This window comes from Megalobrama amblycephala, linkage group LG17 (assembly GCF_018812025.1).
Source record: "Megalobrama amblycephala isolate DHTTF-2021 linkage group LG17, ASM1881202v1, whole genome shotgun sequence".
In the NCBI taxonomy this organism is placed as follows: Eukaryota; Metazoa; Chordata; class Actinopteri; order Cypriniformes; family Xenocyprididae; genus Megalobrama; species Megalobrama amblycephala.
In genome coordinates this window covers 12,782,645-12,807,450 of record NC_063060.1, presented here as the reverse complement: position 1 = coordinate 12,807,450, position 24,806 = coordinate 12,782,645, and the positions used below count along the sequence as shown (strand labels likewise).

Sequence of the window (24,806 nt, the reverse complement as noted above, 5' to 3'; positions counted from 1 at the left end):
GAAATAAAAATGACAGACAGATTGTGCTGGTCAAACACTTAATGCCCTGGGTTTATTAAACATTTTTTGTATTATAAGTTTTTTTTTTATTATTCATTCTTCCAGGTGGGACTAAAAAAAACACCTCAAAGATAGATGATGCCATTGGAACGGGCATTCAGATTGTGGTACATACAAACAACAACTACGAGTAGCCTTGTGAGGTACCGTCCTCTTCACAGAAGAGAGCTCATGCTGGCCCCACAGGAAGGGTGCCACCATGAAGTCTTACAGGAAACAAAACGTCCCTTTTTTGTTCGTTTTCCTTATTTTCATATAAAGTGGAATGATGATGATGATGATAAAGAAACATACTGAGATGTCACTGTAGTCCTCTCCCTTATGAACTACCATTACAAATAACAGACAGGGGACGTACAATCAGTCATCAAAAACAGAGGTAATAAAAATAAACCCATTTTCTAAGTTTCACAAACCCCAAATGAAAAAGGGTCTCAGATTCCAGAAAAAAAAAAAAAAAAAGGACTCAGAAATCATACAAAAGCAGCATTGATTAAAAAAAACAAAAAAAAAAACAAAACAAAAAAAATAGTGCTTGAGTGGAGTGGGAGCAGCCACATGAGAAAGAAGACAGACAGATGAACCCCTGCTGCTTTTCAAACAAGAGATGTTCACATACAACTGCTTTAGCTACACACACAGAGAAACCCAGGAGGTTACAGTGTATTAAAAAAAATTAAGAATTTAAAGGGGGAAAACAAAACAAAAAAACAAAACTGTAAACACCTCACAATAAATAGATAAAACAGCAGGTTTTGCACCATGCATGTGACACATACATTCAGATACAGTCTCACAAACACTTGAACATTCACAATCTCCGACACACACGCACAAACTGCACACACACTACGAAAATCGCAGTTTTTTTCTGATTTTTTTTTCCCAAGTGCAAAACATCACAAATGAACAATTTCTGTATTCAAGTAATGTTATATACAAGGGGGTGTATTACAAATATGTATGTACATAGAATATTTTCCATATTTCATAATTTACAGATGTTGATATTTTAACAGTAACAAAAATTTTTGAAGGAAAAAAAAAAAAAAAAAAGAAAAAAAAGATGAGCATTGCAATTAAGTCCCAACGGCTGCCACGGAAACAGCGTCGCTACGATGCATAGCACCTAAAGGAGACGCCTCGATTATGAGGTGGTGTGTGAACGGTTGAGGGGGCGGGGCTACGTGACCTCCATGGCGACTGTGTTGTCTGTTAGACTGTTTAATGGTGGTTTCTCTTGATCGTGATTTTCCCTGCAAGACAAAATTGGATTAATTGAAGTCAACATGAAATCGCATTTGAAATGATGCAAGGTGGAATTTGATTTTTTCACAGAATTAGGGCTGCCCCCATAATTGTCAACTAACTGTTAGTCGACCAAAATTTTATTATTTGGTTGAAAAAAAAAAAAGTATGTCAGTATGTCGGACAGGAAATCCAAACTTTAGCCTATCATCCATCAATCTCAAGGCCCCGATATACTTCAAACGAAATCGAAGAACAAACTGTTGTACTGTCACTGCGATATGCCAGACCCAACAATGCAGAAGAGCTGAAGGCCACTATCAGAGCAACCTGGGCTCTCATAACACCTGAGCAGTACCACAGACTGATCGACTCCATGCCAGGCCGCATTGCTGCAGTAATTCAGGCAAAAGGAGCCCCAACTAAGTATTGAGTGCTGTACATGCTCATACTTTTTGCGTTCATACTTTTCAGTTGGCCAAGATTTCTAAAAATCCTTTCTTTGTATTGGTCTTAAGTAATATACAAATTTTCTGAGATACTGAATTTGGGATTTTCCTTAGTTGTCAGTTATAATCATCAAAATTAAAGAAATAAACATTTGAAATATATCAGTCTGTGTGTAATGAATGAATATAATATACAAGTTTCACTTTTTGAATGGAATTAGTGAAATAAATCAACTTTTTGATTATATTCCAATTATATGACCAGCACCTGTATGGCTTTTGAAACAGTAGCAACTTTACATGGCTCCTCGCTCTAACAATTACCAAGATAAATGTGTGCTATTAGGTGCATATCCAATGTTTGTGCAGAGTGTGGAAGCTGAAGTATAGCACGCTTTCAGCATGACATGGAGGTGCCGGCACGATCACTTGCATTTAACTTAAAATACCCCGTCATTTTTGGTCTTGCATCAAGAGTAGCCAAATACATCATTCGAAACTAGTTGTTTTTGTGAGTGCACACAAAATTTGTCAAAGATTGTGCTTTTGTAAAATAAAACAAACAGGATGCGCTTTGTGCCATCTCGGTCTCTGTGAACTTAAGTGCGTCAAAAAAATAAACCGAAACTCAGCATGAACTTGCCTCACAGGCATGAGAAATACATCTATCAAAAGCTTGAAATGTATTTTTAAATGAACCGACTCAAATGGAAAACAAATATTCTCAGATTATGTTATGAAACATGCATATAGGTGTGTGCACTACTGGAGAGATGACGAGTCAGCATCCTTAACTTGAGCCGAAACACAAAACACTATTTTATCAAGTTATTAAAATGTTCAGACAGTCTCCTTGCTGTTTTTCATGACACATTCCTAATCATTACTTTTTCCAGTGCGCTGCGGCAAGCATGCACTTGAGCGCTGATTAGGCCATGTAGGCAATTAAGGCTCATTATTATGATTTATTCATATAAATGTGCGATTATTCGACTGATCGCTTAAAATGAAAGACTACTAGTCGACTAGAAACATATTTAGTCAAGGGCAGCCCTACACAGCATTATAATGTACAGTATGAAAAATAGATATATTATGATTTGCTAAAGATTATTAATTTAACAGTTGACAGTGCATATATTGATGCAACTAATCACACCCTTTGCAATTTGGTAATTGCACTAAGCCATATCACAATTTTTAGTTTTATTTCAATTATTACAGCAATATTCCTTTGATGCCACACAGATTCTCACCTGGGCCCCATGTCGAGGGTAGTTGACCCTGTGGTGACCTTTGGGATGGGTCTGTTGGCATTGGCAGCAAGTTTTAGGGCAGAAGTGGGAACGGTGAGCTGACGCTGCAGCTGCCGCACGCTCAAGGTGCCTGCTGGTGAGGGCACGCTCACTCTTACAGCCCCGCCCACCAGCGCTTGGCCAGGGGCGGGGCCGGCTGTGCTGACGTGATGATTGGCCGAGGAGGTTCCGTTGTTAGTGGTGGTGGTGGCAACAGCAGGGGAGGGGGATGAGGTGAAGGTAGGGCTAGCAGTTGGAAGGATGGACGACACTGCAGAGCTTGTGTGATGTAAGCCCTTATAGACGCCTGCAGAGTCAAACAAAGTTCAAGAGTGAAAAATAAACCATTATATGCATAATAAATAAGTGAGTGTACAGTTTAAAAGACCAACCTGAGGCTGAAACGACTCCATTGACACCAACTCCCTCCTCTTTACTCTTAAGCGCCATCAGCTGGTCAGAAGTCAGCAGTGCAGAGGCAGCAAACTGAGCACTGGCAACATCTATAGTCTTTGACACCAAACTCTGAGAGGGGAGAGAAAAGAAAAAAACAAAAAAACATTTGAGTTAATACATTTGAAAATGATAAAACTACAAAACAGCAGCTCTGTAAAGGTTGAAAACAGTTTATCCATTAAAGACATTTATGTTTTTATGTGATCAACAACGGTGAGATTTTAATTTCAAGAAACACTTGTGCAGCAGCTTTAACCGGCTTCCTTTAAGGCCAAAGTACTAAAACATGTAGTGTTATGTGTTATAAATGTACAGAATTATTATTATTACTTAAATTAAGAAAAGAAAAAAAAAAAAAAAAAAAACACCGTAAGATGATTTCTACTTAGATTTTCAATGTTAACTGTTGAAACAAGTCCATTTTGGGAACAGGACTCAGGGTTGCTGTACATTTTTTAAAGTCAAATTTAAGGCTTTTTAGGACCTTTTTAGAGCCTGAAAAAATAAAAATGAATACTTTTTGCAATATTGTGCAATAATATTTTCAAAGTTTTTTTGAAAGTTTGTTAATGATAATAATTAGAAGATATTTTGCCGAGTGTGTTTTTGTGCTAGTACCATGGCTGGTTTAGGCCTGTTGTGGACAGCTGACTCACGAAGGCATTCACATTATTAATATTCTATGCAGTGGTTAGTTCACAGCAGTAACAGAAATTAACATTTTTATTAAGGGGCAATATTTGCAACCTTAAATTGATTTACAGAAGTATTTTCACCAATAAAAGGGCATTTTTGATAAACTTATAAAAAAATTTAATTAACATTTACATTTATTTAGATTAATAACAGTATAGGGCTGTTGCCAGTCAGTCAAATTAAATCATTATCAAGAAAATCCATCTTTGCCATGCAGAGGTGACACATAAGTGGCACCAGAAGTGGCATTAATATATTTACACTGCATTTACAATAAGTCTACATAAATTTAATTCAGAATTTAAATATGAAGTGATTTCTAATTTTAACTTTTTAATTAAAATGTACTTTAAAAATAACTGCCAGTAGGAGGCAGCAAGTCACTGTCTTAATGAGTCATTCAACCAATTTGTTCAAACGGCTGATTCATTCAGGAACAAAGCAAGTGACCATCTTTATTGAATGGGTCATTGAATCATTAATTAAATTGATTAGTTCAAAATTCAGTCAGTAAAAAATAAATAAATAAAAATTGCTGTCTGTTGCATGAAGACTGTTCTGCTGTGGTTTCATTTTGAAATAGTCATTGGCAAAATATAGAAAACAATAGTGTTTCTAAAATTTAACTCACAATGTTAACTTATTGTTCATTTAACTTGTGTAAAATATCACATTTGCAATCCACCATTTAGTCGCAGTCTGGAGTTCTGTAACTGCATACATCACGCAGTGAAAGTGTCAGTGACAATATCAGCTCGCACATCATTAAATTACATCACCACCGTAGACGATACATATTACACACCCCTACACACATAAAGAATGAACTTATATTTTGAAGTGCAAACTAATGTGTCCTCAAGACAATAATGGAAGAATGTATTCACATGATTATTTAGCCAAAACCGAAGTCTTAAAACATTGTCCCATGTAAAGAAGTCAACCATTCAATTGAAATCGGAAAGCCAGTCAACAAACTCTTGCACATATCAACATGCAATGAGGCACTAGAAAAGATTTAATGGACAGTGGACATCTGTTGTCATACAAGGCTGACCTGGGGGTTGTTTGTGACAGCTGTGCTGCCAGCCTGCTGCTGTAGTTGAACCTGTTCAAGCTGCTGTTTCTGCATCAGTGTAAGCTGCTCCTGGTGCTGCTGGTACTGCTCAGTGGTGAAAGCTGCAGGAAAACATAGCGAAAAGATCAGTGATGTCACATCCAGGACATCATAAATGCAAAAATAGTTAAAGGTGCTAAAGAGGATGTTTTGTTTTATACATATTTGCAATATTACTTGAAACTGTCTTTACTAACTGATAAAAGACTATTTATTAGGTGCACTGAAAGTAATAATATTAATATACATCATTTGTGCACGAGGTAGGGCCTTAAAAACATCAGCCAATCATTTACGCGATCATTGTCAATCACTGCCGTGACGTTCCTGCGCGCTCCAGTAACTTTCCACACTCCACAGGCGCCGCATGCAATGTTTTTGTCAGGAGACAGGAGTAACAACTCCAGATTATGAGTTACCTGCGGTGAGTCCGACATAATGAATCCACAAACACGACACAGCGAATGCCGTTGGTAAACACTCGTGTTCCACTACTCGTGCACGAGTTTTGGGAGGCGTTCTCTTGAAATGAGCTGTGAAGGAGGGGGGCTGTTCTTACGCATGCGCTCATTTCAAAAACTCAGTAACAGTCTTTGGATTCTCAGTCGACGAAAAAATCCTCTCTATCACCTTTAAGAGTACTGACATGAGTAATTAACATTATCAAACCTTAAATTATGCTAATGAAAGTTATTAAATGTTTTCATACATGGACTCGGATAAAGCAAAAAAGGCTTCTGGGTCAGAAGTGGTTTACAATCCACATTTTGCCTTGATAAATCTGAGATAAGCAGCTATACACAAATGGTTTGGCAACAGTGGACTCACCCGGTGCGGGTGGAGGGGCAGGTGGTCTGGTGTAGGAGGCGGGGCCTCTCTGCTTCTGAAGCGTGCTGATTGGGCGGATGAGGAAGCCGCGGCGGGGTCTCCGTGTAGACCAGTGCTCTGGATTGTCGGGATCATCTGGCGGTGCCGTCCGAGGCTTGAAATGCCTCCAGCGACAGGCTTTGATATTGAGCAGGATTTGTGTGAGGTCAGGTGAGGTGGAGGAGTGGGCAGAGGTATCTGTGCTGGTGTGTGAGGTATCCATGCTGGGCTGCTGGGTGGGAGACAACGATGGGAATGCGGGGGAATCCGGGTCCAGCCCATGATACACATTATCCCATTCGGAGTGGGCTCGGTCCAATAAAACCCTACAAACAGATGGGAGGAGAAAAAAAAAAAAAAAAAAAAAAAATCAACTTGCAGAATTGGGTTAAATATTTCTTACAGTATATATGATACTTTAAAAAAAAAAAAAAAAGATTAAATTGGGACAGTCAATTAAATATTTGAACGTACTGCCGTGATATGCCAATTACAATTTTCATTCACAAATAATTGCATAATATTTACTGAGAAACACAATTGCGCATATATATATTTTATAATAATATATGACCTATACATATATACACACACACAATTAATTCGTACTACCTTCATTTATATTAATTTGCACATATATGCAAATAACTGCAGTAATGACAATATTCATATTTGATTAAGTGATATTTTATTTGTATTTTCTCAGTAAATGTTAATATATGTAAATAAGGGCAAATTAATGTAATTAAATATTAATTGGTGAGATCAAATGAATACAAATTAACTATCATACAATTTAATCATTCAAATTATACAAATTAAAAATTGAATATTATAAATAAAAATAATACATATTTGAATTAAATTGTATTTTCCCAGCAAATTTAAAATGCAATTGAAGATTTTCATATAATTGCAGATAATTGTGTAATTTAATCTGTATTATCTTTGAGGACTTTTTTTTAAACAACAAATAATAATATGATTTAATAAAACTGAAATATACATCATATATAAGTTCTTAAATGATGATAATACAAATGAAATGATCTGCAATCATATGAAATTATCTGCTGAGATAAATTAACTGTAGTTCAAATAGGTAAGTTGTTTAACTCACCTGCCCCCTCTGCCCACTCGTCGCCGTGCCAACCCCAGGCATCGGCGCGGGACTGTGAGCATGGTGAGAGAATAGCGATACCGCACATCAGCTACCCCGCCCTCTGCAGGGTCTGACCAGGGCCAACCACCCACGAGTCCTGAACGCACCTTTGAGGAAAAAAAAGAATTATTTACTAATAATATATGGCCTAGACTGCAGCCTCACACAGGATGAGAGAGCATAATTTTTCACTCCAATTCATGAATATATTGAAGCATCACAACGTACAGCTTGATATTGACAGCCTGTTCTCCTCCTGAACCCAAACACACCATCTGGATCGTTCTCCTCCTCGACCTCTGAAGAACCAGAGAACATCTGAGGAAATGAAAAAGAGTGTTAAACCGAGAGAAAGCAGAAAAGGATTCCCATGAATCTCTGTGATTTAACGCATGTGTACCTGTGAGAAGGGTTCATCGTCTGAGCTGGGAAAGTCATATTGATTGAGGTCTTTAGTGTTAAAGACTGCCGGGCCTGAGTGCACAGAGCCTGCCAACGGCAGTGGCTTTGCCTTCTTCTCATACTTTCGTTTCTGCCGTACAACCTCTGGCTTATCCATCTATAGCCCAAACACATACAATATTTATTAAATAACCATCATTAAAATATTTCTTTTGTACTTAATAGAGGAGAATATTTTTAAAAGCAACAGAGCGCATGAGCTTGCGTACTTGCATGGAATGTGTTTAAGGGCATAAGGGGAGGTCAACTGGCCCAGACAAACAGAGCTCAGAGTGTTTGTACCTTGATCTTATAGTCCCGGTCATGTTCTGTGTGTCTGTACTGGTTGCTGTTTGTGATTGGGATCAGAGGAATGACTGGTTTCTCCAAAGCCCTCTGAGCCAAAACCTCTGCCATCACCTCCCCTCCGAAATCAGCCATGCTGTTCCTACTCACACACACACACACACACACACACAATATTATAATAAAATATTATATTCACTACAGAAATTTCATTGATTTTTTCAGGTCTGGACATCACCAGGGCTTGAAATTAACTTTTTTGCTCACCAGCCAGCCAATGTGGGTTAGGGGTTTCTTTCAGTGGATTTCCAAAGTTACTAGCCACAATTTTGACATTGATACCATGGGGAAAACTGCCATATAGATATCTTTTATAATCATCTCATAATTTGGCAGCAGGTATATTAGGCTGCTGTCCCTTTAAGACCTTACATATGGATCTATTATACTTTTACACATGCGTTTTCTTAACTTTTTACGTTCACTTAAAACATAGACTGAGAATACATGAATACACGCCAAGACCGACATTGACATTATTTTGTGTATTTTACTGTTTGAGCACAAAAAGTAGTGAAAAAGAACTCAATTTAGTACCGAGAGGTGGCTTTATACGCACGCACTTTGGGTATCAGCACAAAATCTGCGGGAATGAGTCAAATTACGCACAATCAATCCCATGCTGAAATTCAAGACCTGTAACACCAACAATATTCATCCAGAGCAAATGGGAGGCGGGTTTATCAACTTGATGTCGGAGACATGAGAGAGCAAGAAAGCGCAGCTGGAATCTAGTATTTATGAGTACAATGAGTATTGTAAGTGTCTTAGATATTTCAGTATCGTTATGTATTGAAAAATCAACATTTTTGACAACACTACATTGCACTTAGTTTATTATTTCAGAAGCCTTTCAGACAACAATTGAAAAGTATTTTATATATATATATATATATATATATATATATATATATATATATATATATATATATATATATATATATATATATATATATATATATATAAAAAATAAACACGCCAAAGTGGCTAGTAGGAGAGAGTTACATGCCACTGCTGAAATTTTGAAAAACACATTTGGCAGGTGTTAATGTCAAGCCCTGGACATCACAAATTTAAGACCAATATTTTATTTGGTCTTATTTATATGTCCTACTCAAACTTCCTGTAGCAATGACAACACATTTCTTGACAATTCCAGGTTGTACATGATCACAAATGAGAAGGTGCATGACATGTGCGTGTACCTCTTCTCTACGATCTCCAGCGTGAGGTGCAGCAGCTCTCTTTTGCTCTTCTCTCGTCTCTTGATCATCTCCAGGATGGTGACAGCCCGGCTCAGGTCCCTACGCAGCTTCAGCATTTTCTCGTAAGAAGCTTCATCATTCTTACGATTCTGTAGAGGAAGAGAACTTGTAAATATTTTCTCTTGTTATTCCATAAGCAGTCAATTCCTTGTTGAGTGTTTCCCTCTTACCTTTCGCGTCTGCATCTTCTCCGTTCTGCGCCTGAAGGCCACATAGGGGTCACTGGTGCTGGAGCCGTCACGCTTCTCCTGTTTGACGACAGGGATGAGAGAGCCGCTCTGACACGCTTTCCTCTTCCTGCTCCAGTAGTCAAACACCTCCTTTATCAGCTCATCATCCTCCTTTAACAAGAGTTTGGCCTCCTGCAGAGACACCGGCTGAGAGAAACAATGTTTCTAATTAAGCTTCTTACCAAGATAACAGGCTAATGAACATTAATACCATTAATACCACCAGCAGTGGTCAAAAGACTGTCAAGGCTCAACAAGGATTTTTTTCTTCAGACCTAGTTGGGCCTGTAAATCAGATTTTCACTTAACCTGCTAACAATTTTACTAGCCCCACCACAAATGATAGACATTTTAACATGTTTTTGCGAATATAGAAAAGAAGCCAAAATAAAAAGATTAGTATAGTATGGTTTTAAAACAATGACAGCATAAAACGTATTTTCAATCCCTGTTCACACCAAGAACAACAGATGAGGTCACTCTCATGAGGTGAATGATAAAACCATTGACAGCCAACCTTAACTATCGATTCCAATGTTAGTCAATTAATTCAGCAGAATTCAAAAGTAATGTTCAAAAGTTTGAGATCAGTAAGATTTTTTGGATAAAAATTGACAGTAAAAGATGCAAAAAGTGACAGTAGAGGCATTTATAATGTAACCAAATATTTACATTTTAAATAAATGTTCTTTTGAACTTTTTATTTGTCAAAGAAACCTGAAAAATATTATTATGGTTTCCACAACATTAAACAGCACACCAGCAAATCAGAATATTAGAATGTTTTCTGAAGGATCATGAAGACTGGAGTAATGGCTGCAGAAAATTCAGCTTTGAAATGAATAAATCACATGAATAAGTGTATTAACAAAAAAATTAACATTACTGTTATTATTTCTTTTTAATAAATGCAGCATTGGTGAAAAGGAGACTTTCAAAAATATATATATTTTTTTTTAAATCTGACAGACCCCAAAATCGGAACCACAGTAGAACTTGGATTCTCAGAACACATGCACATGATCAGCTATGGTAAGATGTGGTGACAACAACAGTGGGTTATTATGACTGGGACAATACATTGATTATCGATTTACGAAACAATGAATCTGGAATGATTCTGTTATTTTTCCAAATGTAACGCGATTCTCTCTCAAATCGATTCACGAGCTTAGTTTTTAACAGATGGCACTACACGTGCTTTAGAAACACACATACTCTGCTTGCTTCCAGTTCCTTTACACACACACCACTTAAACCTAAGTCATTAAGTTTGAAAAGGTTGAAGCGAATTACAAGGGTGTTTGCAGTGGGCTGCGTTTACATTAATCTCACGTCATAAAAGAATTCTGAGCGGAGGTGCAAGTATATTTAACCACTTATTCAGCCAAATGCACAAGCGCTCTCCAGCAGTCTTCTTTGTGAGCATTTGATTGTGTGGTTAAAATCTTAACTAAGCTCAGAATCAATTAGAGAGGGAAAATATTAGGATCGATCCTGATTCATTGTATCATGAATTGAGAATCGATGTACTGTCCAAGCCCTAGTTGATATCCTTATTGTTGAGCCCTGACTCAGTTCAAACAATAAGTCACAATTCACTCTCTACACATTTAAAAAGATGGTGTGTTATCCATTCACAAGGCTGACAATAGTGACAATCAGTGACAAAGACTGACAATCAGAATGAATAACTGCTGATCAACTGGCTTGGCTCATACATCGGCCTATGAATAATCATTAGCTCTACCGGGACTACAGTTATACCCATAAATCAGCTGCAGAACAAGCATGCCCTTACTGAAACACTAGTGCAGTCTTGGAAACAGTTCATTCACTTAAACAGACGTCACTTTAATATTCTTATTAACAAGAAACAAATACACACTATTTCCCTCAAGCAAGCAAAACATGTTACAGCTACACTCTTATCTGCAAATGTTATCAATTCCAAGCTGTCTCATAGTCTAAACTGCAAAGCATAGCGCTAGCAATGCCAAGGTAATGGGTTTCATTCCAAGAGAATGCATAAACTGATAAAACATATACCTTCAATGTAATGCAAGTCACTTTGGATAAAAGCATCTGTCAAATGAATAAACAAGCAAATGTAAAAAATTGATTATATGAAAAGCTATCTGCTATTTATATTGTATTATTGTGATTTTACAGAATCCATAAAAACATTGTCTGTCATGACCTGCTTAATAATAAAATCCATTTGAAGGATCTCTGAAATTAAACATTTGAGCACAGATCAAAACACTCGGCAATGCACTTGAGCACTGGCTCAAGATCAAAACCACAATTAAATTCCAAATCTAGAGTTTGCTTTTCTTAAATGATATCTACAGTTCCGACTATTCCCAGTTCTGCCTGCCTCTAGTACCTGCTGTCCACTGCCTTTCTCCAGCCGGTCGATCATCTCTTCAAACTGCAGGGCCCCTACATCCATCTTCTTCTTCAGCTTATTTACAAATGCCTCATCCTCTGAGTCCAGGTCATAATCCGGCTGTTCTGTGTCCAGACTGAACGCTGTGTAAATTGGAGAGTGGGAAAGAACAATAGAGTCAAGAGTTTTACTGTGAGCCAAAACCATGATAATCCAAGTTTGACTGCAAGCAACAAACTATAAAAATAATTTATATTCCTCTAGTGGCATCAAACTGAATTGCAATTTATTTGAAAGGCCCAACATGGCCGTTAACATTTAAAGTTGTGAATTTAACTTGTGCACCAAACTGAAATATTGCATAAAACATTTGCAAATAAAGCAGGGTATCTATCCATGTGTTCAAGAGAACAAAATGTCACTTCATGGGAAATTGGTGGAATCTCTCTAATGCCTGGTGTTTGGAAATGCAATCATGTGAGATGCTTCTTAGAGGTCATTATATCAAATCATTCTGATGAAAACTTCGGCTCAGGCATTTCAGAATAACCAAACCAACATTTGAGAAGCTGTACAATGAAATTGGTCTGCTGGTAAGTCCAGGTATCCAAACAAATCACTGTTGAGGCAAAGTCATAGCCTGACGTGGTCATACTCAATTCTAGTCAGAATATGAATCTGATACTGCTCCATTGGGCTTTGATTATGGGGGCGTATTTCAACCGATCCAGGAAAGACCTCAATTGGATAGACCTACAACCAATCAGAGCTACAGAGTAAGTGACGTATGTTGAGCGCTGGCATAATAACCGCTGGTTATGTCTACCTCGTCGTGCACGCCGAGTTGCTTCGCCGTGATGCCCATTTCGGTTGCTTCTTTCACTTGGTTCTCCATGAGTGCGACCAAAGGAGAAACCACAATGCCCACAGGGTTTTCATTGCGCCCCATCTTCTTAGCGACCATCGGGGCCAGCTGATAAATCAAACTTTTGCCGAATCCCGTAGGAAGGACGGCAAAGACATTTTTCCCATTGACAAATGCCTTGATCGCGGTCCTCTGTTCCTCTTTTAAAATTAATGCGCTGTCGATATCTTCTATAACGGACGCGATGGCGGAATCTACACATCTCAGTTCTTCAACAACAGCCATCATTGTTGTAAACTAATTCAACCCAAGCGCTCTTTGATGATGTGGCTGAATACGTTTCTAGTGATAATCTGTCAATCATCACCCTGACAATGTGATTGGTCCGAACAGTTTCTGTTCGGGCATAATTACTCCTCTACGGATCGAGTCCAGACCGAACTTCCCGACCTAAAAATGTTGTGGGCGGGGCTAAGTTCGGCTGGCATCCAGGCTAGCAAAGTCAGTCAAGTTTTGTTGCACATTGAGGCACATTGAGGCAAATTTAGGCAAACGTGTTTCATCACAGTTTATGCACATATTTCAAAATACATATAAAAATAGGTGGATGGAGCTACTGACTCCAACTACCATGAGTTTAGGGCAATTTATTTGTCCAAACCAAATGATAATGGTTTGGATTTTTAGGCTTGTGAGCTTCTGCTAGTATAGCATCTTTCTCCATTGACAGGCATTCAAAAGTAGCCAGACAAAATATTGTATTATATTATAATCAATGTTTTACCAGTGCTGAAGTCGGTTATGAAGAGCTCTTAAAAAAAAGTGTGAAATGGATTTGTATTATTTCCTGTCAGCTCCCTTTCATGTCACAGCTGAGTAAAGTCAGTAGTAAAAGGCGTGAAGGACACAAACCTCAAGCAATCAATCTGAATGTGATACTTGTTCTGGGTAAAGGCTGAATGACTCACGTTGTATGTGAATGAGCTGTTTGGGCATCCTGAAGTCCCCCGGATAGAGGGACTCATAGTAGGCGATGTTGCTCTCAGCCTCCGGGACGGGAATGACCATGTTGTCCCTCTTCTCCCCGTACACCTGCTGAGCAGAGATCGCCCGCTGGAGATGGTGTTCCTACATAAACACAAACGACAAGATTTAATTAAGTTGCAAGTGCAGGTTTATGTGGGGATTGGGTAAATTATGTCAAGTCATGTGACTAAATGCTAAGGTTATCTATCATAAAACACATTGACACCACTTTAAGACATTATTTTGAGTTTCACATTCATTTCAGAGCAGCATATAAGACCGGAATTTCAATCACACCAGCATGTCCAATAGAATCTGAATGGTTGCACCAGTCTTGAGCTCATTTAGACTGCCTTATTGTGCATAATAGTTATATCTTCTATAATTAATAAATGATGCACATATAAGTGTAAAATATGCAAACAAGTACCAATACATAAATGTGCAAAAGAATTGCTATAACACGCACACAAATACAATGATATAAACAACACAGCACTTAAAAGAAAAACCCCATCAATGATAAATTCAATACATCTCAAAGCATTGCAACCTAAAAAGTGGAACGCAACAGTGAAAGTGCGAAACCCAGTGACCAGATGAGAAGTAGCAGTCTGTAACAGTTAAATAGCACAGCACACTGTCAGCCCAATAAATAGGTTACTAGGGCTGCGCGATATGACAATATTATCGTACATCAATGATGTCTATCAAGTATTGAAATGACAATAATAAAAGCCAGTTACAGACAATAATCGCCAATATCGAAGAAAAAAAAAATTACAAATACATTTAACAGTCTCGTATTTATCATGCACATATTTTTCCACATGAAATAGCATGAATGAAATATTTTGAAACCTATGCTAGTAGCTAATTTATAGGAAATAAAAATCTATTCTGGAATTACTTAATGTACTTAAGGTCAGGAATCGAACAGGCCGATTTTTGCTCATTAATAATTAGATTTTTAATCCATTCTTCAAGTGCGAGATGAAGCGCACTCTTCTGTAGCTACCGCACACTGTTTTCTGAGCTGCGCACTAGGGCTGCAACAAATGATTATTTTGATAATCGATTAATCTATCGATTATTATAACGATTAATCGACTAATCATCGATTATTGCACTGATTAATCAGTAAGCTTTGTTCGATTATTCTACTTTAGCAATTAGTTCAAATATTGAGTTATACTGTACTTTAACTAGTAAATAAAACAAGGAAATCACTTCAGCTTTTAAAAGTGTATTTTTAATAATTTTCAAGCCAACTGAATAGACCAATATCCTTCAGGTTAAAAAAATATAATCTAATTATGTGGGGTTTTTTTGAAAAATGAAAACATACATACACACACATATTATATATATATATATATATATATATATATATATATATATATATATATATATATATATATATATATATATATATATATCGAGTTTATGGTCACTGAATGGCTTTCCTGAGGTAAATGTTACATTTTGTGTGATATATTTGTTTGCAAGTTTTATTGACTTCTTTCTGCGGTTAAAACTCCGATTAAGTGATTACAATAGAGATGGATTCATTTCAGTAAGTTCAGTAAGTACTTTTTGATGTTCATTTATGTTTATTTCGCGCTGTAATAGAGAGGAATAGGTTCACATGCCGCTTGAACCGAGGTGTTACAGCGATCTGCCACACAACGTTAAACAGCGTCACAACCACAAGTATTGTTTGAATCCCGTAGTAATATTGACTGAATTTAAAAGCTTAGACAGTTTTATATCAAAAGTAACCTGATCTGTCGGTGCGTTGTCTGTGTCCTCTTTGCTCTGCGATGCATCTTTCACTTTGTGAGAAAATGAACGTGTGGCGTGAGAACAGTGAGTTTGAATGAGAGTTGGTGGCCCTGCATGACAGTATTCTGTAGTTATGCTAAACGTTATGTTTGTTATGTTTATGCTATGTTAATCTCCCACATTTAACGGGTTCGACTTCGTTTACACTATGCTCTCCAAAGCGCTGACTTCTTTTATTGAATTGGATCCGGGAGGGCTGCATTACAGTATTGCGCTACAGCGCCCCACTGGTTACACCGCGTTATTGCAGGCCCTTCAAATATGTCGTATGAGATCAAGAGACTATTCGACAACAAAAATATTTGTCGACAATTTTTTATTGTCGACGTTGTCGATAATGTCGACTAATCGTTTCAGCCCTACTGCGCACACATCGAAAACGCACACAAAGAGCCAACTCACAGAATAGTTCATGGACAAATGCACTCAAAATTATGTCAAAATATCCCCATAAACAGTTTTGTCACATAAACGTTTGAGAAAGAAAATGTGTGTAGCCTATATTGGATTTGTGGATTGACATCAACCTATAGGCCTACCCACTAAGGATGTTCATTTCGGTTTTAACCGACAAGATTGTTACATTAGAATTAAATTAAATTACATTATAATGGATAAGTGTCTATATGACTAATAACAAGTTTTCCAGGGGTTTAGTTTTACATGCGCAAATACCAGCATAAACAACAGAACAGGAGGATTCACATCATCACATCACGCACCTTTATAGCCTATATAAAAAAGAATAAATACACAAATTATATCAAACAATTAACATTAAAATGACATATAATGTTTAACCTATACTGGCTCTCCAAAACCATTTTCGTCTGTGCGCGGAGTCACTTATATAGGAAAAGAGCCACGGTGGCATCCCTGATTGCAGCAAAATTTTTGGTAGCAAAAAATTGGGGTGCATCCCTACTAAAAACATGAACTGAACTGAACTAATCAACTGTTGTGGTATATCCTTAGTTCCCAACAATGCAAGGAAACCACTGCATCTGACAGATCCAGCTCTGCTGTGTCAAACCAAACCAAAACATTGGCATGCCAGTACACAAATCTGCACATGCTCAAAACATGCTCCACTCTCTCACATATACATTCACATACAAGAAATCAAACACTGACTTCTAACAAACTAAACTTGTTTATTAAAAAAATATAAATAAAAAAAAGTTTAGTAGTTGTTTTGTACACACACAATATTATATATATATATATATATATATATATATATATATATATATATATATATATATATATATATATATATATATATATATTTTTTTTTTTTTTTTTTAGGGGTGTGACGAGACAGGTATCTCACGAGATGAGACGAGACACACTATTTAAGAAATCCTCAATGACAAAATACATGACTAGAAAAAATATTCTGCAGGTGTATTTAAAATGTTTTAACTAATCATCTTGTAATGAATGTCATTTCAGTTCTACTTTGAGTATGAATTATCATATGCACTAAAAGACAACAATATTCAAGCACTGTAAAAGGTTGCGCCACAAACTCAACTGACTGACTTCTCTTCTGTATGATTTCAGTCTCTTCAGACCTTACTGTACATGATTTATGAGCTTCTACAACTTTTGACCTCCTAACTGAACTCCTTTCCACAAACTGATCATAGAAATAAAAACAGTATAAATAAAAATGGGTAACACTTTACAATAAGGTCACATTTATTAACATTAACCAACATCAACTAACAATGAGCAATATACGTGCTACAGTATTTATTAATCTTTGTTTATGACGTTAGTTAATAAAAATAGTCATTCATTGTTAGTTCATGATAGTTCACAGTGCATTAACTAATGTTAACAAATGAAACCTTATTGTTTGTGCTTAATAAGATTAAGAGAAAACTGTTATTCATTTTTATGGTAACACTTTACAATAAGTGCAACGCATAATCGCACTCTCAATATTCAAAGTGCAAATAAGACCAAATTTTTCTTTGATACAGAGATAAGAGATGTTTACAACTACACTGCCCAGCCTAAAATAGCTTTCATATTGAGAGATATTTGCATGCATCAGGAAGCCGCTTTCAAAATGCGGGGTATTGAAATCGCTTTTGAATGCGCGTTCGCGTTTACTTTCACTTTCTCGATCGTGCGTAACTCTGTAAATATGGAGCGGCGGCGACCGTTATCCAACTGAATTAAATGAATAAATTAATTACAATTTTCAGCATCATTACTCCAGTCTTCAGTGTCACATGTTCCTTCAGAAAGCATTCTAATATGCTGATTTGGTGTTCTATTATCAATGTTGAAAACCGTTTTGGCTGCTTATTTATTATTATTTTTATTATTAATATTTTTGTGGAAGTTTTTTTTCCTGAATTATTGAAGAACATCCAAGAACAACATTTATGTGAAATAATTTGTTTTCTAACATTATAAATGTCTTTACTATAACTTGTTGATTTTTTTTTATTATTTTTTTTTATAAAAGATCTTACCCAAAAGTTTTAAATGTTAATGTGTCCAGTGGCGGAACTAGAGTTTTATACATGGGATGGCTAAGGATATTTCAGGTGGTCCATAGACCATGACAAGTTGGTGTATAACGCTAAGCATGAATGAAATCCTATGATTACTTTACACTACCAAACTATACATTCCTATAATGTAACTTAAGACACTGTGACTGCACTGCGTGTATTACTAGCACAGATGTAAACAATGATTGTTAGGCTATTGGAACTCTTATTTCTCTTATCTGATTAAAGGGTTAGTTCACTCAAAAATGAAATTTCTGTCATTAATTACCCTCACGTCGTTCCACATCCTTAAGACCTTCAATCATCTTCAGAACACAAATTAAAATATTTTGATGAAATCCGAGGTTTTTTTATCCTTGATTGAAAGCAACAAAATTGCAGTCATTCAAGGTCCAGAAAAGTAGCAAAAACATTGTTAAAAAAAAAAAAAAAAAAAAGTCAACGTGACTACAGTGGGTCAAACTTAATATTATGAAGCGACAAGAATACTTTTTGTGTGCAAAAACAAAACAAAAATAACGACTTTATACAACAAACTCGAAAAAGCATTCTCTCCAAGATCGCCAAAACAGCAGTGCTTCCCACACATGGACTTTACTTGGGCGGGCCACCCAGGTATAGTAACGGCTGCCCAAGTATATTTTGGAGACACCTTTTTACTTTTATTATTTTTATCCTCTTATACTATTGTATATGCCCAAGATAATGAAACCATCCGTGATCGATTAACTTGTGGAAAACCTCCCCTCGCCCTACGCGTTTCAAACCTGCTCATTCTGTGAGCGCGAGAACCATTTACTCCCGCTGACATTCCCACGTGTGCTGCAGACTCTGTTGAGCCCTGACTTTGTGAAATATCCACAATGCAGGCGCTTCTGTGTGCGGACTGTAAAACGTATTTAATAATGACGTTGAAAATTTAGCTTTGCCATCACAGAAATTCTTTTTTAAAATATATTCAAATAGAAAACAATTATTTTAAATTGAAATATTTCACACTATTGCTGTTACTATATTTTCGATCAAATAAATGTAGCCTTAAGAAGCATAAGAGACTTTCAAAAAAATTCTTAATTATTCCAAACTTTTGACCACAAAACCCGCTTGATATCATCCGGTGATAAAAATCCACATAGACAAACCAGCAATGTTGGTTCCGATACCCCATTATTATGAACATATAAAACACTGTCAGTGGGACAGCAGCACTCATCTACCACCTCACACAAACACTATAACATTAGAGTCTTGACACCTGTCCCAGAGTGCTGAGGTTAACACCACCATCTAGCATTTTAACACATTCACTTTTAGACAGACATGTTTACTACATGCATATATTATTTCCCCCAGCACATTCGCACACATTAAAAGATCAGTCTGGAAAATGTGTATAATTCTCATTGAAGATTTGTAAATCAAAGATATGTGGAACATGAACAATGTAGTTTAAAACATGTTGCTTTATTTCTTTGATTTTATGCATTAAAAATCACAACTTGGAAACACAGAAATACACAGACAAATGCCATGGGGGAAATAATTTAAGTTTAATGGATCTGATCTAAATATTTCCACAATGGTAGTTGCTGAAAGAGAAGACTGCATTTTATTTCATGTCTCTAATGTTTGATTGTATTGTATCTACAGATGAAATGGAGACGTCAAGAGCTTCAGTTGCCTGTGCCGAGAAAAGAAAACAAGGCCTCATGTGCGCCCCTGCCCCAGTCAAACGGATCACTGCATACACACACCTAAACAGACCGGTAGGGCCAGATATGCTTCCTCTGTCAATTCAGAGATGCATTCACCAGTGTACATAAAATGTAAATTCTTCTCAGCATAGCTTCATTAAGAACACATACAATTAAAAATAAATATACTAATGCTTTCACTGACCCGACAGCTATTCTGACTAAAGCTTATGGCTCTTAAGAAAGAAGAAAACAAACAAACACTTTTTGCATAGACACTTTTAACTATTCAAATATGAAACAATACTGCACTGATTGTTTTGCTGGTGTTAATTGGCGATTTCTGTTTGGAGGGGGGCAGAGATTGCCGCCCCCTTTGGTTCAGTGCGCGTTACTGCACCTCCACGGAGCCCTAAGATAATCAACAAAATGGCTGCTTTCCCCGTGGTCACGTGACTCCTTTGTACTCCGTAACCCGTCTATCGTCAAAAATACTGCGTAGTAATCACCCCCGAGGTTATACTTGCAGAGAAAAACTTCTAATATTTGGGCCCAATATAATAAACATCGACCGTATCGGACGGTAGCTACAGATTTGACGCGTTTCTGCAGGAGAAGTGGCGGCCATTTTGTGTACACTGGCGCAGAGAAGCAAGGGACGCGCCTCTGACAAGAAAAATGAAATTATTTCCAAAATACATGACTCTTAGCAATAAAACGTACCGATTCCTCCTCTTTCTCCATCCCCGTGGGCATCTGTGGCACTGCCCGGTTAATAGACGCATATTCGTGCAGGTCGGGCAGGTCCTCGCAGCGGAAGACGGGTAGAGGCTTGGAAGCGTCCAGCGCCCGCGCCCGAAACGACAGTTTACTCATTTTTCTTTATAATTCGAGATGCAGCATAAATCTATCCGATCCCCTAATGTTCCCTACTGGTCCGATTAAAGTTCTCATGGATGATGCCGGTTCGGTGTCCAGCAGTGCACGGGTCGCTCGGTGGAGGTGGCGGGGCGAGCGGAGGCGCGAGGCCGGGTGTCGGTCGCTCTCTCTCGGTGTGTGTTTCCAGCGCGCTCCGGTCCCTGATTCCAGGCTCAGTGCGCCATGGCCAACATGGCGGACATTAAAAACACTCTTTAACGGTTCGCTCGTGCTCGGCGGCCCAACCCCCCGATCCCAGATCAGCCATTCCCACATGGGTTTACAACGCATGCGCCTGTGGCGCGCGGAGCGAAGGGGGGAGGGAGTGAAAACCACTCCCATACCTTTAGCAGAGCGCGCCTCTTCAAAACATCTCTTTTTCACCGGAGTGAATTAGCATGATATAACATTTTAATTGATATTAGGGGGAAAAAAGAGAGGTAAATAGACTAATAAAGTCTATGGAAAAACAACGATTAATACTTGGCTTCTGGTTCTTTTCCAATGTTATACACAATTCATCTTGTAGTTAATGACTGTTAAGGTAAAACAGGTGACCTAATGACAGAAGAGACATTAATGCTATATTTTAGTGCATTTAGTTGCCTTCAATTATGCATGCTGTATTGTTGTGCATTTTAAAAACAAACTTTATTTTCAAGACCATTTCCACAACTTCCCCAGCTACAAAAGATGAATTATTTTACTTTGTCACAAACCTAAATTAGCTATAGATATATATAATAAATATGAATAATATATTAATATTAAAAATAAAATAAACTCTATGTAAATATAATGTAAAAAATTTGTTTACTATCAATTTTGATCAATTTGATGAATACAATTTCTTTTTCTGTAAAAAAATAAATAAAAATACTGACCCCAAACTTTTAAATGGTGATGTACATGTATATACTTGTATATTGATCTTTGTAAGGACTAGTTTGAGTTTTAGACCATCGGAGTGAAGGCGACGGGTAAAGTGAGGATCTTTTGGCTGGTCCTCACTTTCTGACACCCCTTTAAAGGGCTGTGTTGAGGGTTAAGATTTGGTTTAGGGTTAAGGTAGGGTTAGGCTCTGCTTTATATCAATGAATGTCTTCACAAAGGTAAGCATATGTGTGCATGACTATATAGCCAAATATTTTTTGACAAAGTCAAAAAAGGTAAAAAAAAGCAAATAATTTAAAGCCATTCATTGTTAGTTACAATGTTTGCCATACGTGTTTGATATAGAAGTTATTCAGTCATACTTCTGAAGTGATTTTACTTTTCTAGGTGGAAAAACCTCTGGTTTGTGTTACTGACCCAATTCATGAGAGACCAATAGTTAAACCAAAAGTTAAACAGTTACATATTTCAAACATTATTTCCTTTAGTTTTATAAACTGAAAAAAATCATGTTCTGTGCTTTATGCTATCTATGCTAAGCTCGAATTGTATTTGACTACAAAAATTCCTTTATTAAAGTACTACAAAATGATTTGACAGCTGCATATAAAGGTTTTATATTTAAGTCAAAAGAATTTTAACACCAAATCACTTGATTTTCACAGGAACATCTGGGAAGCAATGTAGCTGGAATCGAAGACAAGTGAACCTTGTGTAAACGCTGGTCAAAGAAGATGACGAAAGCCAAAATTTGCCTTGAAAAGGAGATTTATCCCCTGCTTTATCTAAGTGAGGTTACAGCACAATCTAGAATACTATTCCCACTGGAAACAATGAAGACAAGTGCCTCATGACGCCCACAAGATCATGTTTCACTGCAAAAACATGCAGCATTCCCCTTCTGTCTGCTCAAGCAGTCCTACCCTCTCCTTCATACATCCATGTACTTGCATCATAAGACCACAACAAGAAAACAGGTTTAACAGCGCAGAATTATAAAAAGCCACGCATTAAAAACATATGATGTAACCACATGTGTTTAAGTATTATCTGATATGAAATAGCTAGATCATAGAGCACCTATGATCTAGCGCAAGGGTAGCTTTACCTCCACTCCCAGAAGACTGTCATTTCCCACAGGGGACCCGTCTCACCCTCCAGAGGGGCAACCATCCATCCGGTGGCGTCCATCCCTGTCACACACATTGACAAATAAGCATTGACCATGACCATACTCTTGACCTCATGGGTGAAGGTTTTGCCTTCTCTGGGACAACAGCCAAATTATGACATAAGTGCAAATGCACACAGCGTTCTTGTACCAACAAAGGGGCAGTGCTGTGTGTTGTTTTTCCACATTAAATTAATAAAAGACAAATCTGCAATAGCGCCACCATGCTAAAACCGAGAACAATAACGCATTTTCGGTCGCTTCGCGCAAATCCATTTGACCGTTCACAATTGTGTCACTTCAATCCGGATTTTACGTAAATGAACAACGGGCGCTCGTGCAATATGAAGCTCGCGGAGCGGAAGAGAATGTAAAAGCTGCTCGCTAACCGAGAGAAGAAAAAAAAAACATTGACAGGACCAAAAAAAAAAAAAAAAAAAACCCGAATCGTGGCGAGCTTTTAAAGAGGATGACACGTAGTCTCGCAGTTAATGTGCGGAGATGATGCGGCCATCCGCAGTCAAACCTTCTGCAGATATTTAACCTGCGCGAAAAGTGCACCTTCGTCTTTGTTTCAACCCACAAATAGCTCGTGAGCGATCATAAAATTCCGACATTTTATCAAAGTGTGCAGTTATCATAGCAGACCTAATTTATTAAGCTATTTTAAGTTTATTTTCCGGGTTGATGTGACATAATGATGTTGGGAATATGCTGACGCTCGCTTGCCAAGTTCAGTTTGACTCGCTCATTCAGCAACCCTTTATGTTATTAAAACGACATTAATCGATCAATCCGCTTGAAACGGGAGGCAGACATATAGTGAAGACTTACCAGCTCTAGATATAGCAATCTCCACGGGTCTGTCCTGAATTTGCCACATTTCAATGTTTCAGACGGCGTAACTGTGTAACGCATCAAGGTGGTGTTTGGCAAACAAACGGCACAGTCGTCAGACATACTGTCTCTCTCTCTCTCCCTCTCTCGCCTTTGCCTTCCGTTCGACACTTCCGAGCGATTAGAGAATTTCCTCGGTTAAATGAAGACAACGCAACCCCGTTAAGAGATCCGGCAGGGAAATGAAGGAGTTATTTGCGTCAGATTAAGGCTGTAAGCAGACCCCGGGGAGAGTCCGAGACTGCCACAGGGTTAATAACTTTGCAATGGCAGCGAGACGCCGCCTGATTGGTCAGTGAGTGGCACCAATCACCTGTGGGAAGCTTCAGGCATATGATCTAAGTGGCAGCATGAAGAGATGCTGTGGCAGAACTAATTACTGCAAAATACACTTAACCCCTTCTGTTGTCTTCAGATCATTTATGACAAGGTTTGGATATTGAATAATACTATGATAAATAATACTTTGTGTTAGCAGGTTTTATGAACTTGTCAAGAATATACAGCAATACTAAACAACAACCAACAACAAAACTGTTTTGAAAGTTTTCGATTTGGAGACTGTTTGGGGGTAAATTTATATGGCCTTTAAACGTTTTGTGGCATTTAGTCCATATGTTTGCTTTTCCAAAGTTTATGCGATGTAAAGAGCTGTTCACATGATAGCGTACAATAACATTTTGTTTATTATAAGTGCGTGTTGCAGTAAAGTCATTTAGTGCGATTGTTAAAACATTATAGTTATAGTTAACATCCTTGGTGTGAACAGCCCTTAACACAAAATGCACTTTTAGCTGATGCATTCACAATTTACAGTCTTTCTCTTTGGAAAACAAAAACAAAAATATTGATGACTCATCCTACACTACACAGATTTTTGTCCAATCATTTGCTCTCTAGAATGAGAATGCCCCTCCC

General features: G+C 37.5%; 1 protein-coding gene across 3 annotated transcripts; it reads right to left on the bottom strand.

Moving 5' to 3' along the window:
* Positions 1 to 24: 24 nt before the first annotated feature.
* epc1b (enhancer of polycomb homolog 1 (Drosophila) b) lies at positions 25 to 24,158 on the bottom strand. 3 transcript variants are annotated; one of them, XM_048163382.1, is made up of 16 exons: positions 23,826 to 24,158; positions 22,929 to 23,013; positions 13,878 to 14,037; positions 12,042 to 12,187; positions 11,702 to 11,737; positions 9,593 to 9,799; positions 9,363 to 9,511; positions 8,095 to 8,239; positions 7,751 to 7,909; positions 7,579 to 7,668; positions 7,309 to 7,457; positions 6,150 to 6,514; positions 5,262 to 5,383; positions 3,445 to 3,577; positions 3,014 to 3,359; positions 25 to 1,316 (listed from the first exon to the last, which is right to left on the bottom strand). In XM_048163382.1, exons 3-16 carry the CDS (start codon positions 13,975 to 13,977, stop codon positions 1,244 to 1,246), a joined length of 2,220 nt encoding a protein of 739 aa, XP_048019339.1. In that variant the 5' UTR covers positions 13,978 to 14,037; positions 22,929 to 23,013; positions 23,826 to 24,158; the 3' UTR covers positions 25 to 1,243. The 3 variants fall into 3 exon arrangements, with proteins under 3 accessions (XP_048019339.1, XP_048019337.1, XP_048019338.1); XM_048163380.1 differs by lacking the exons at positions 22,929 to 23,013; positions 23,826 to 24,158 and adding an exon at positions 20,732 to 21,214; XM_048163381.1 differs by lacking the exons at positions 11,702 to 11,737; positions 22,929 to 23,013; positions 23,826 to 24,158 and adding an exon at positions 20,732 to 21,212.
* Positions 24,159 to 24,806: the final 648 nt, after the last annotated feature.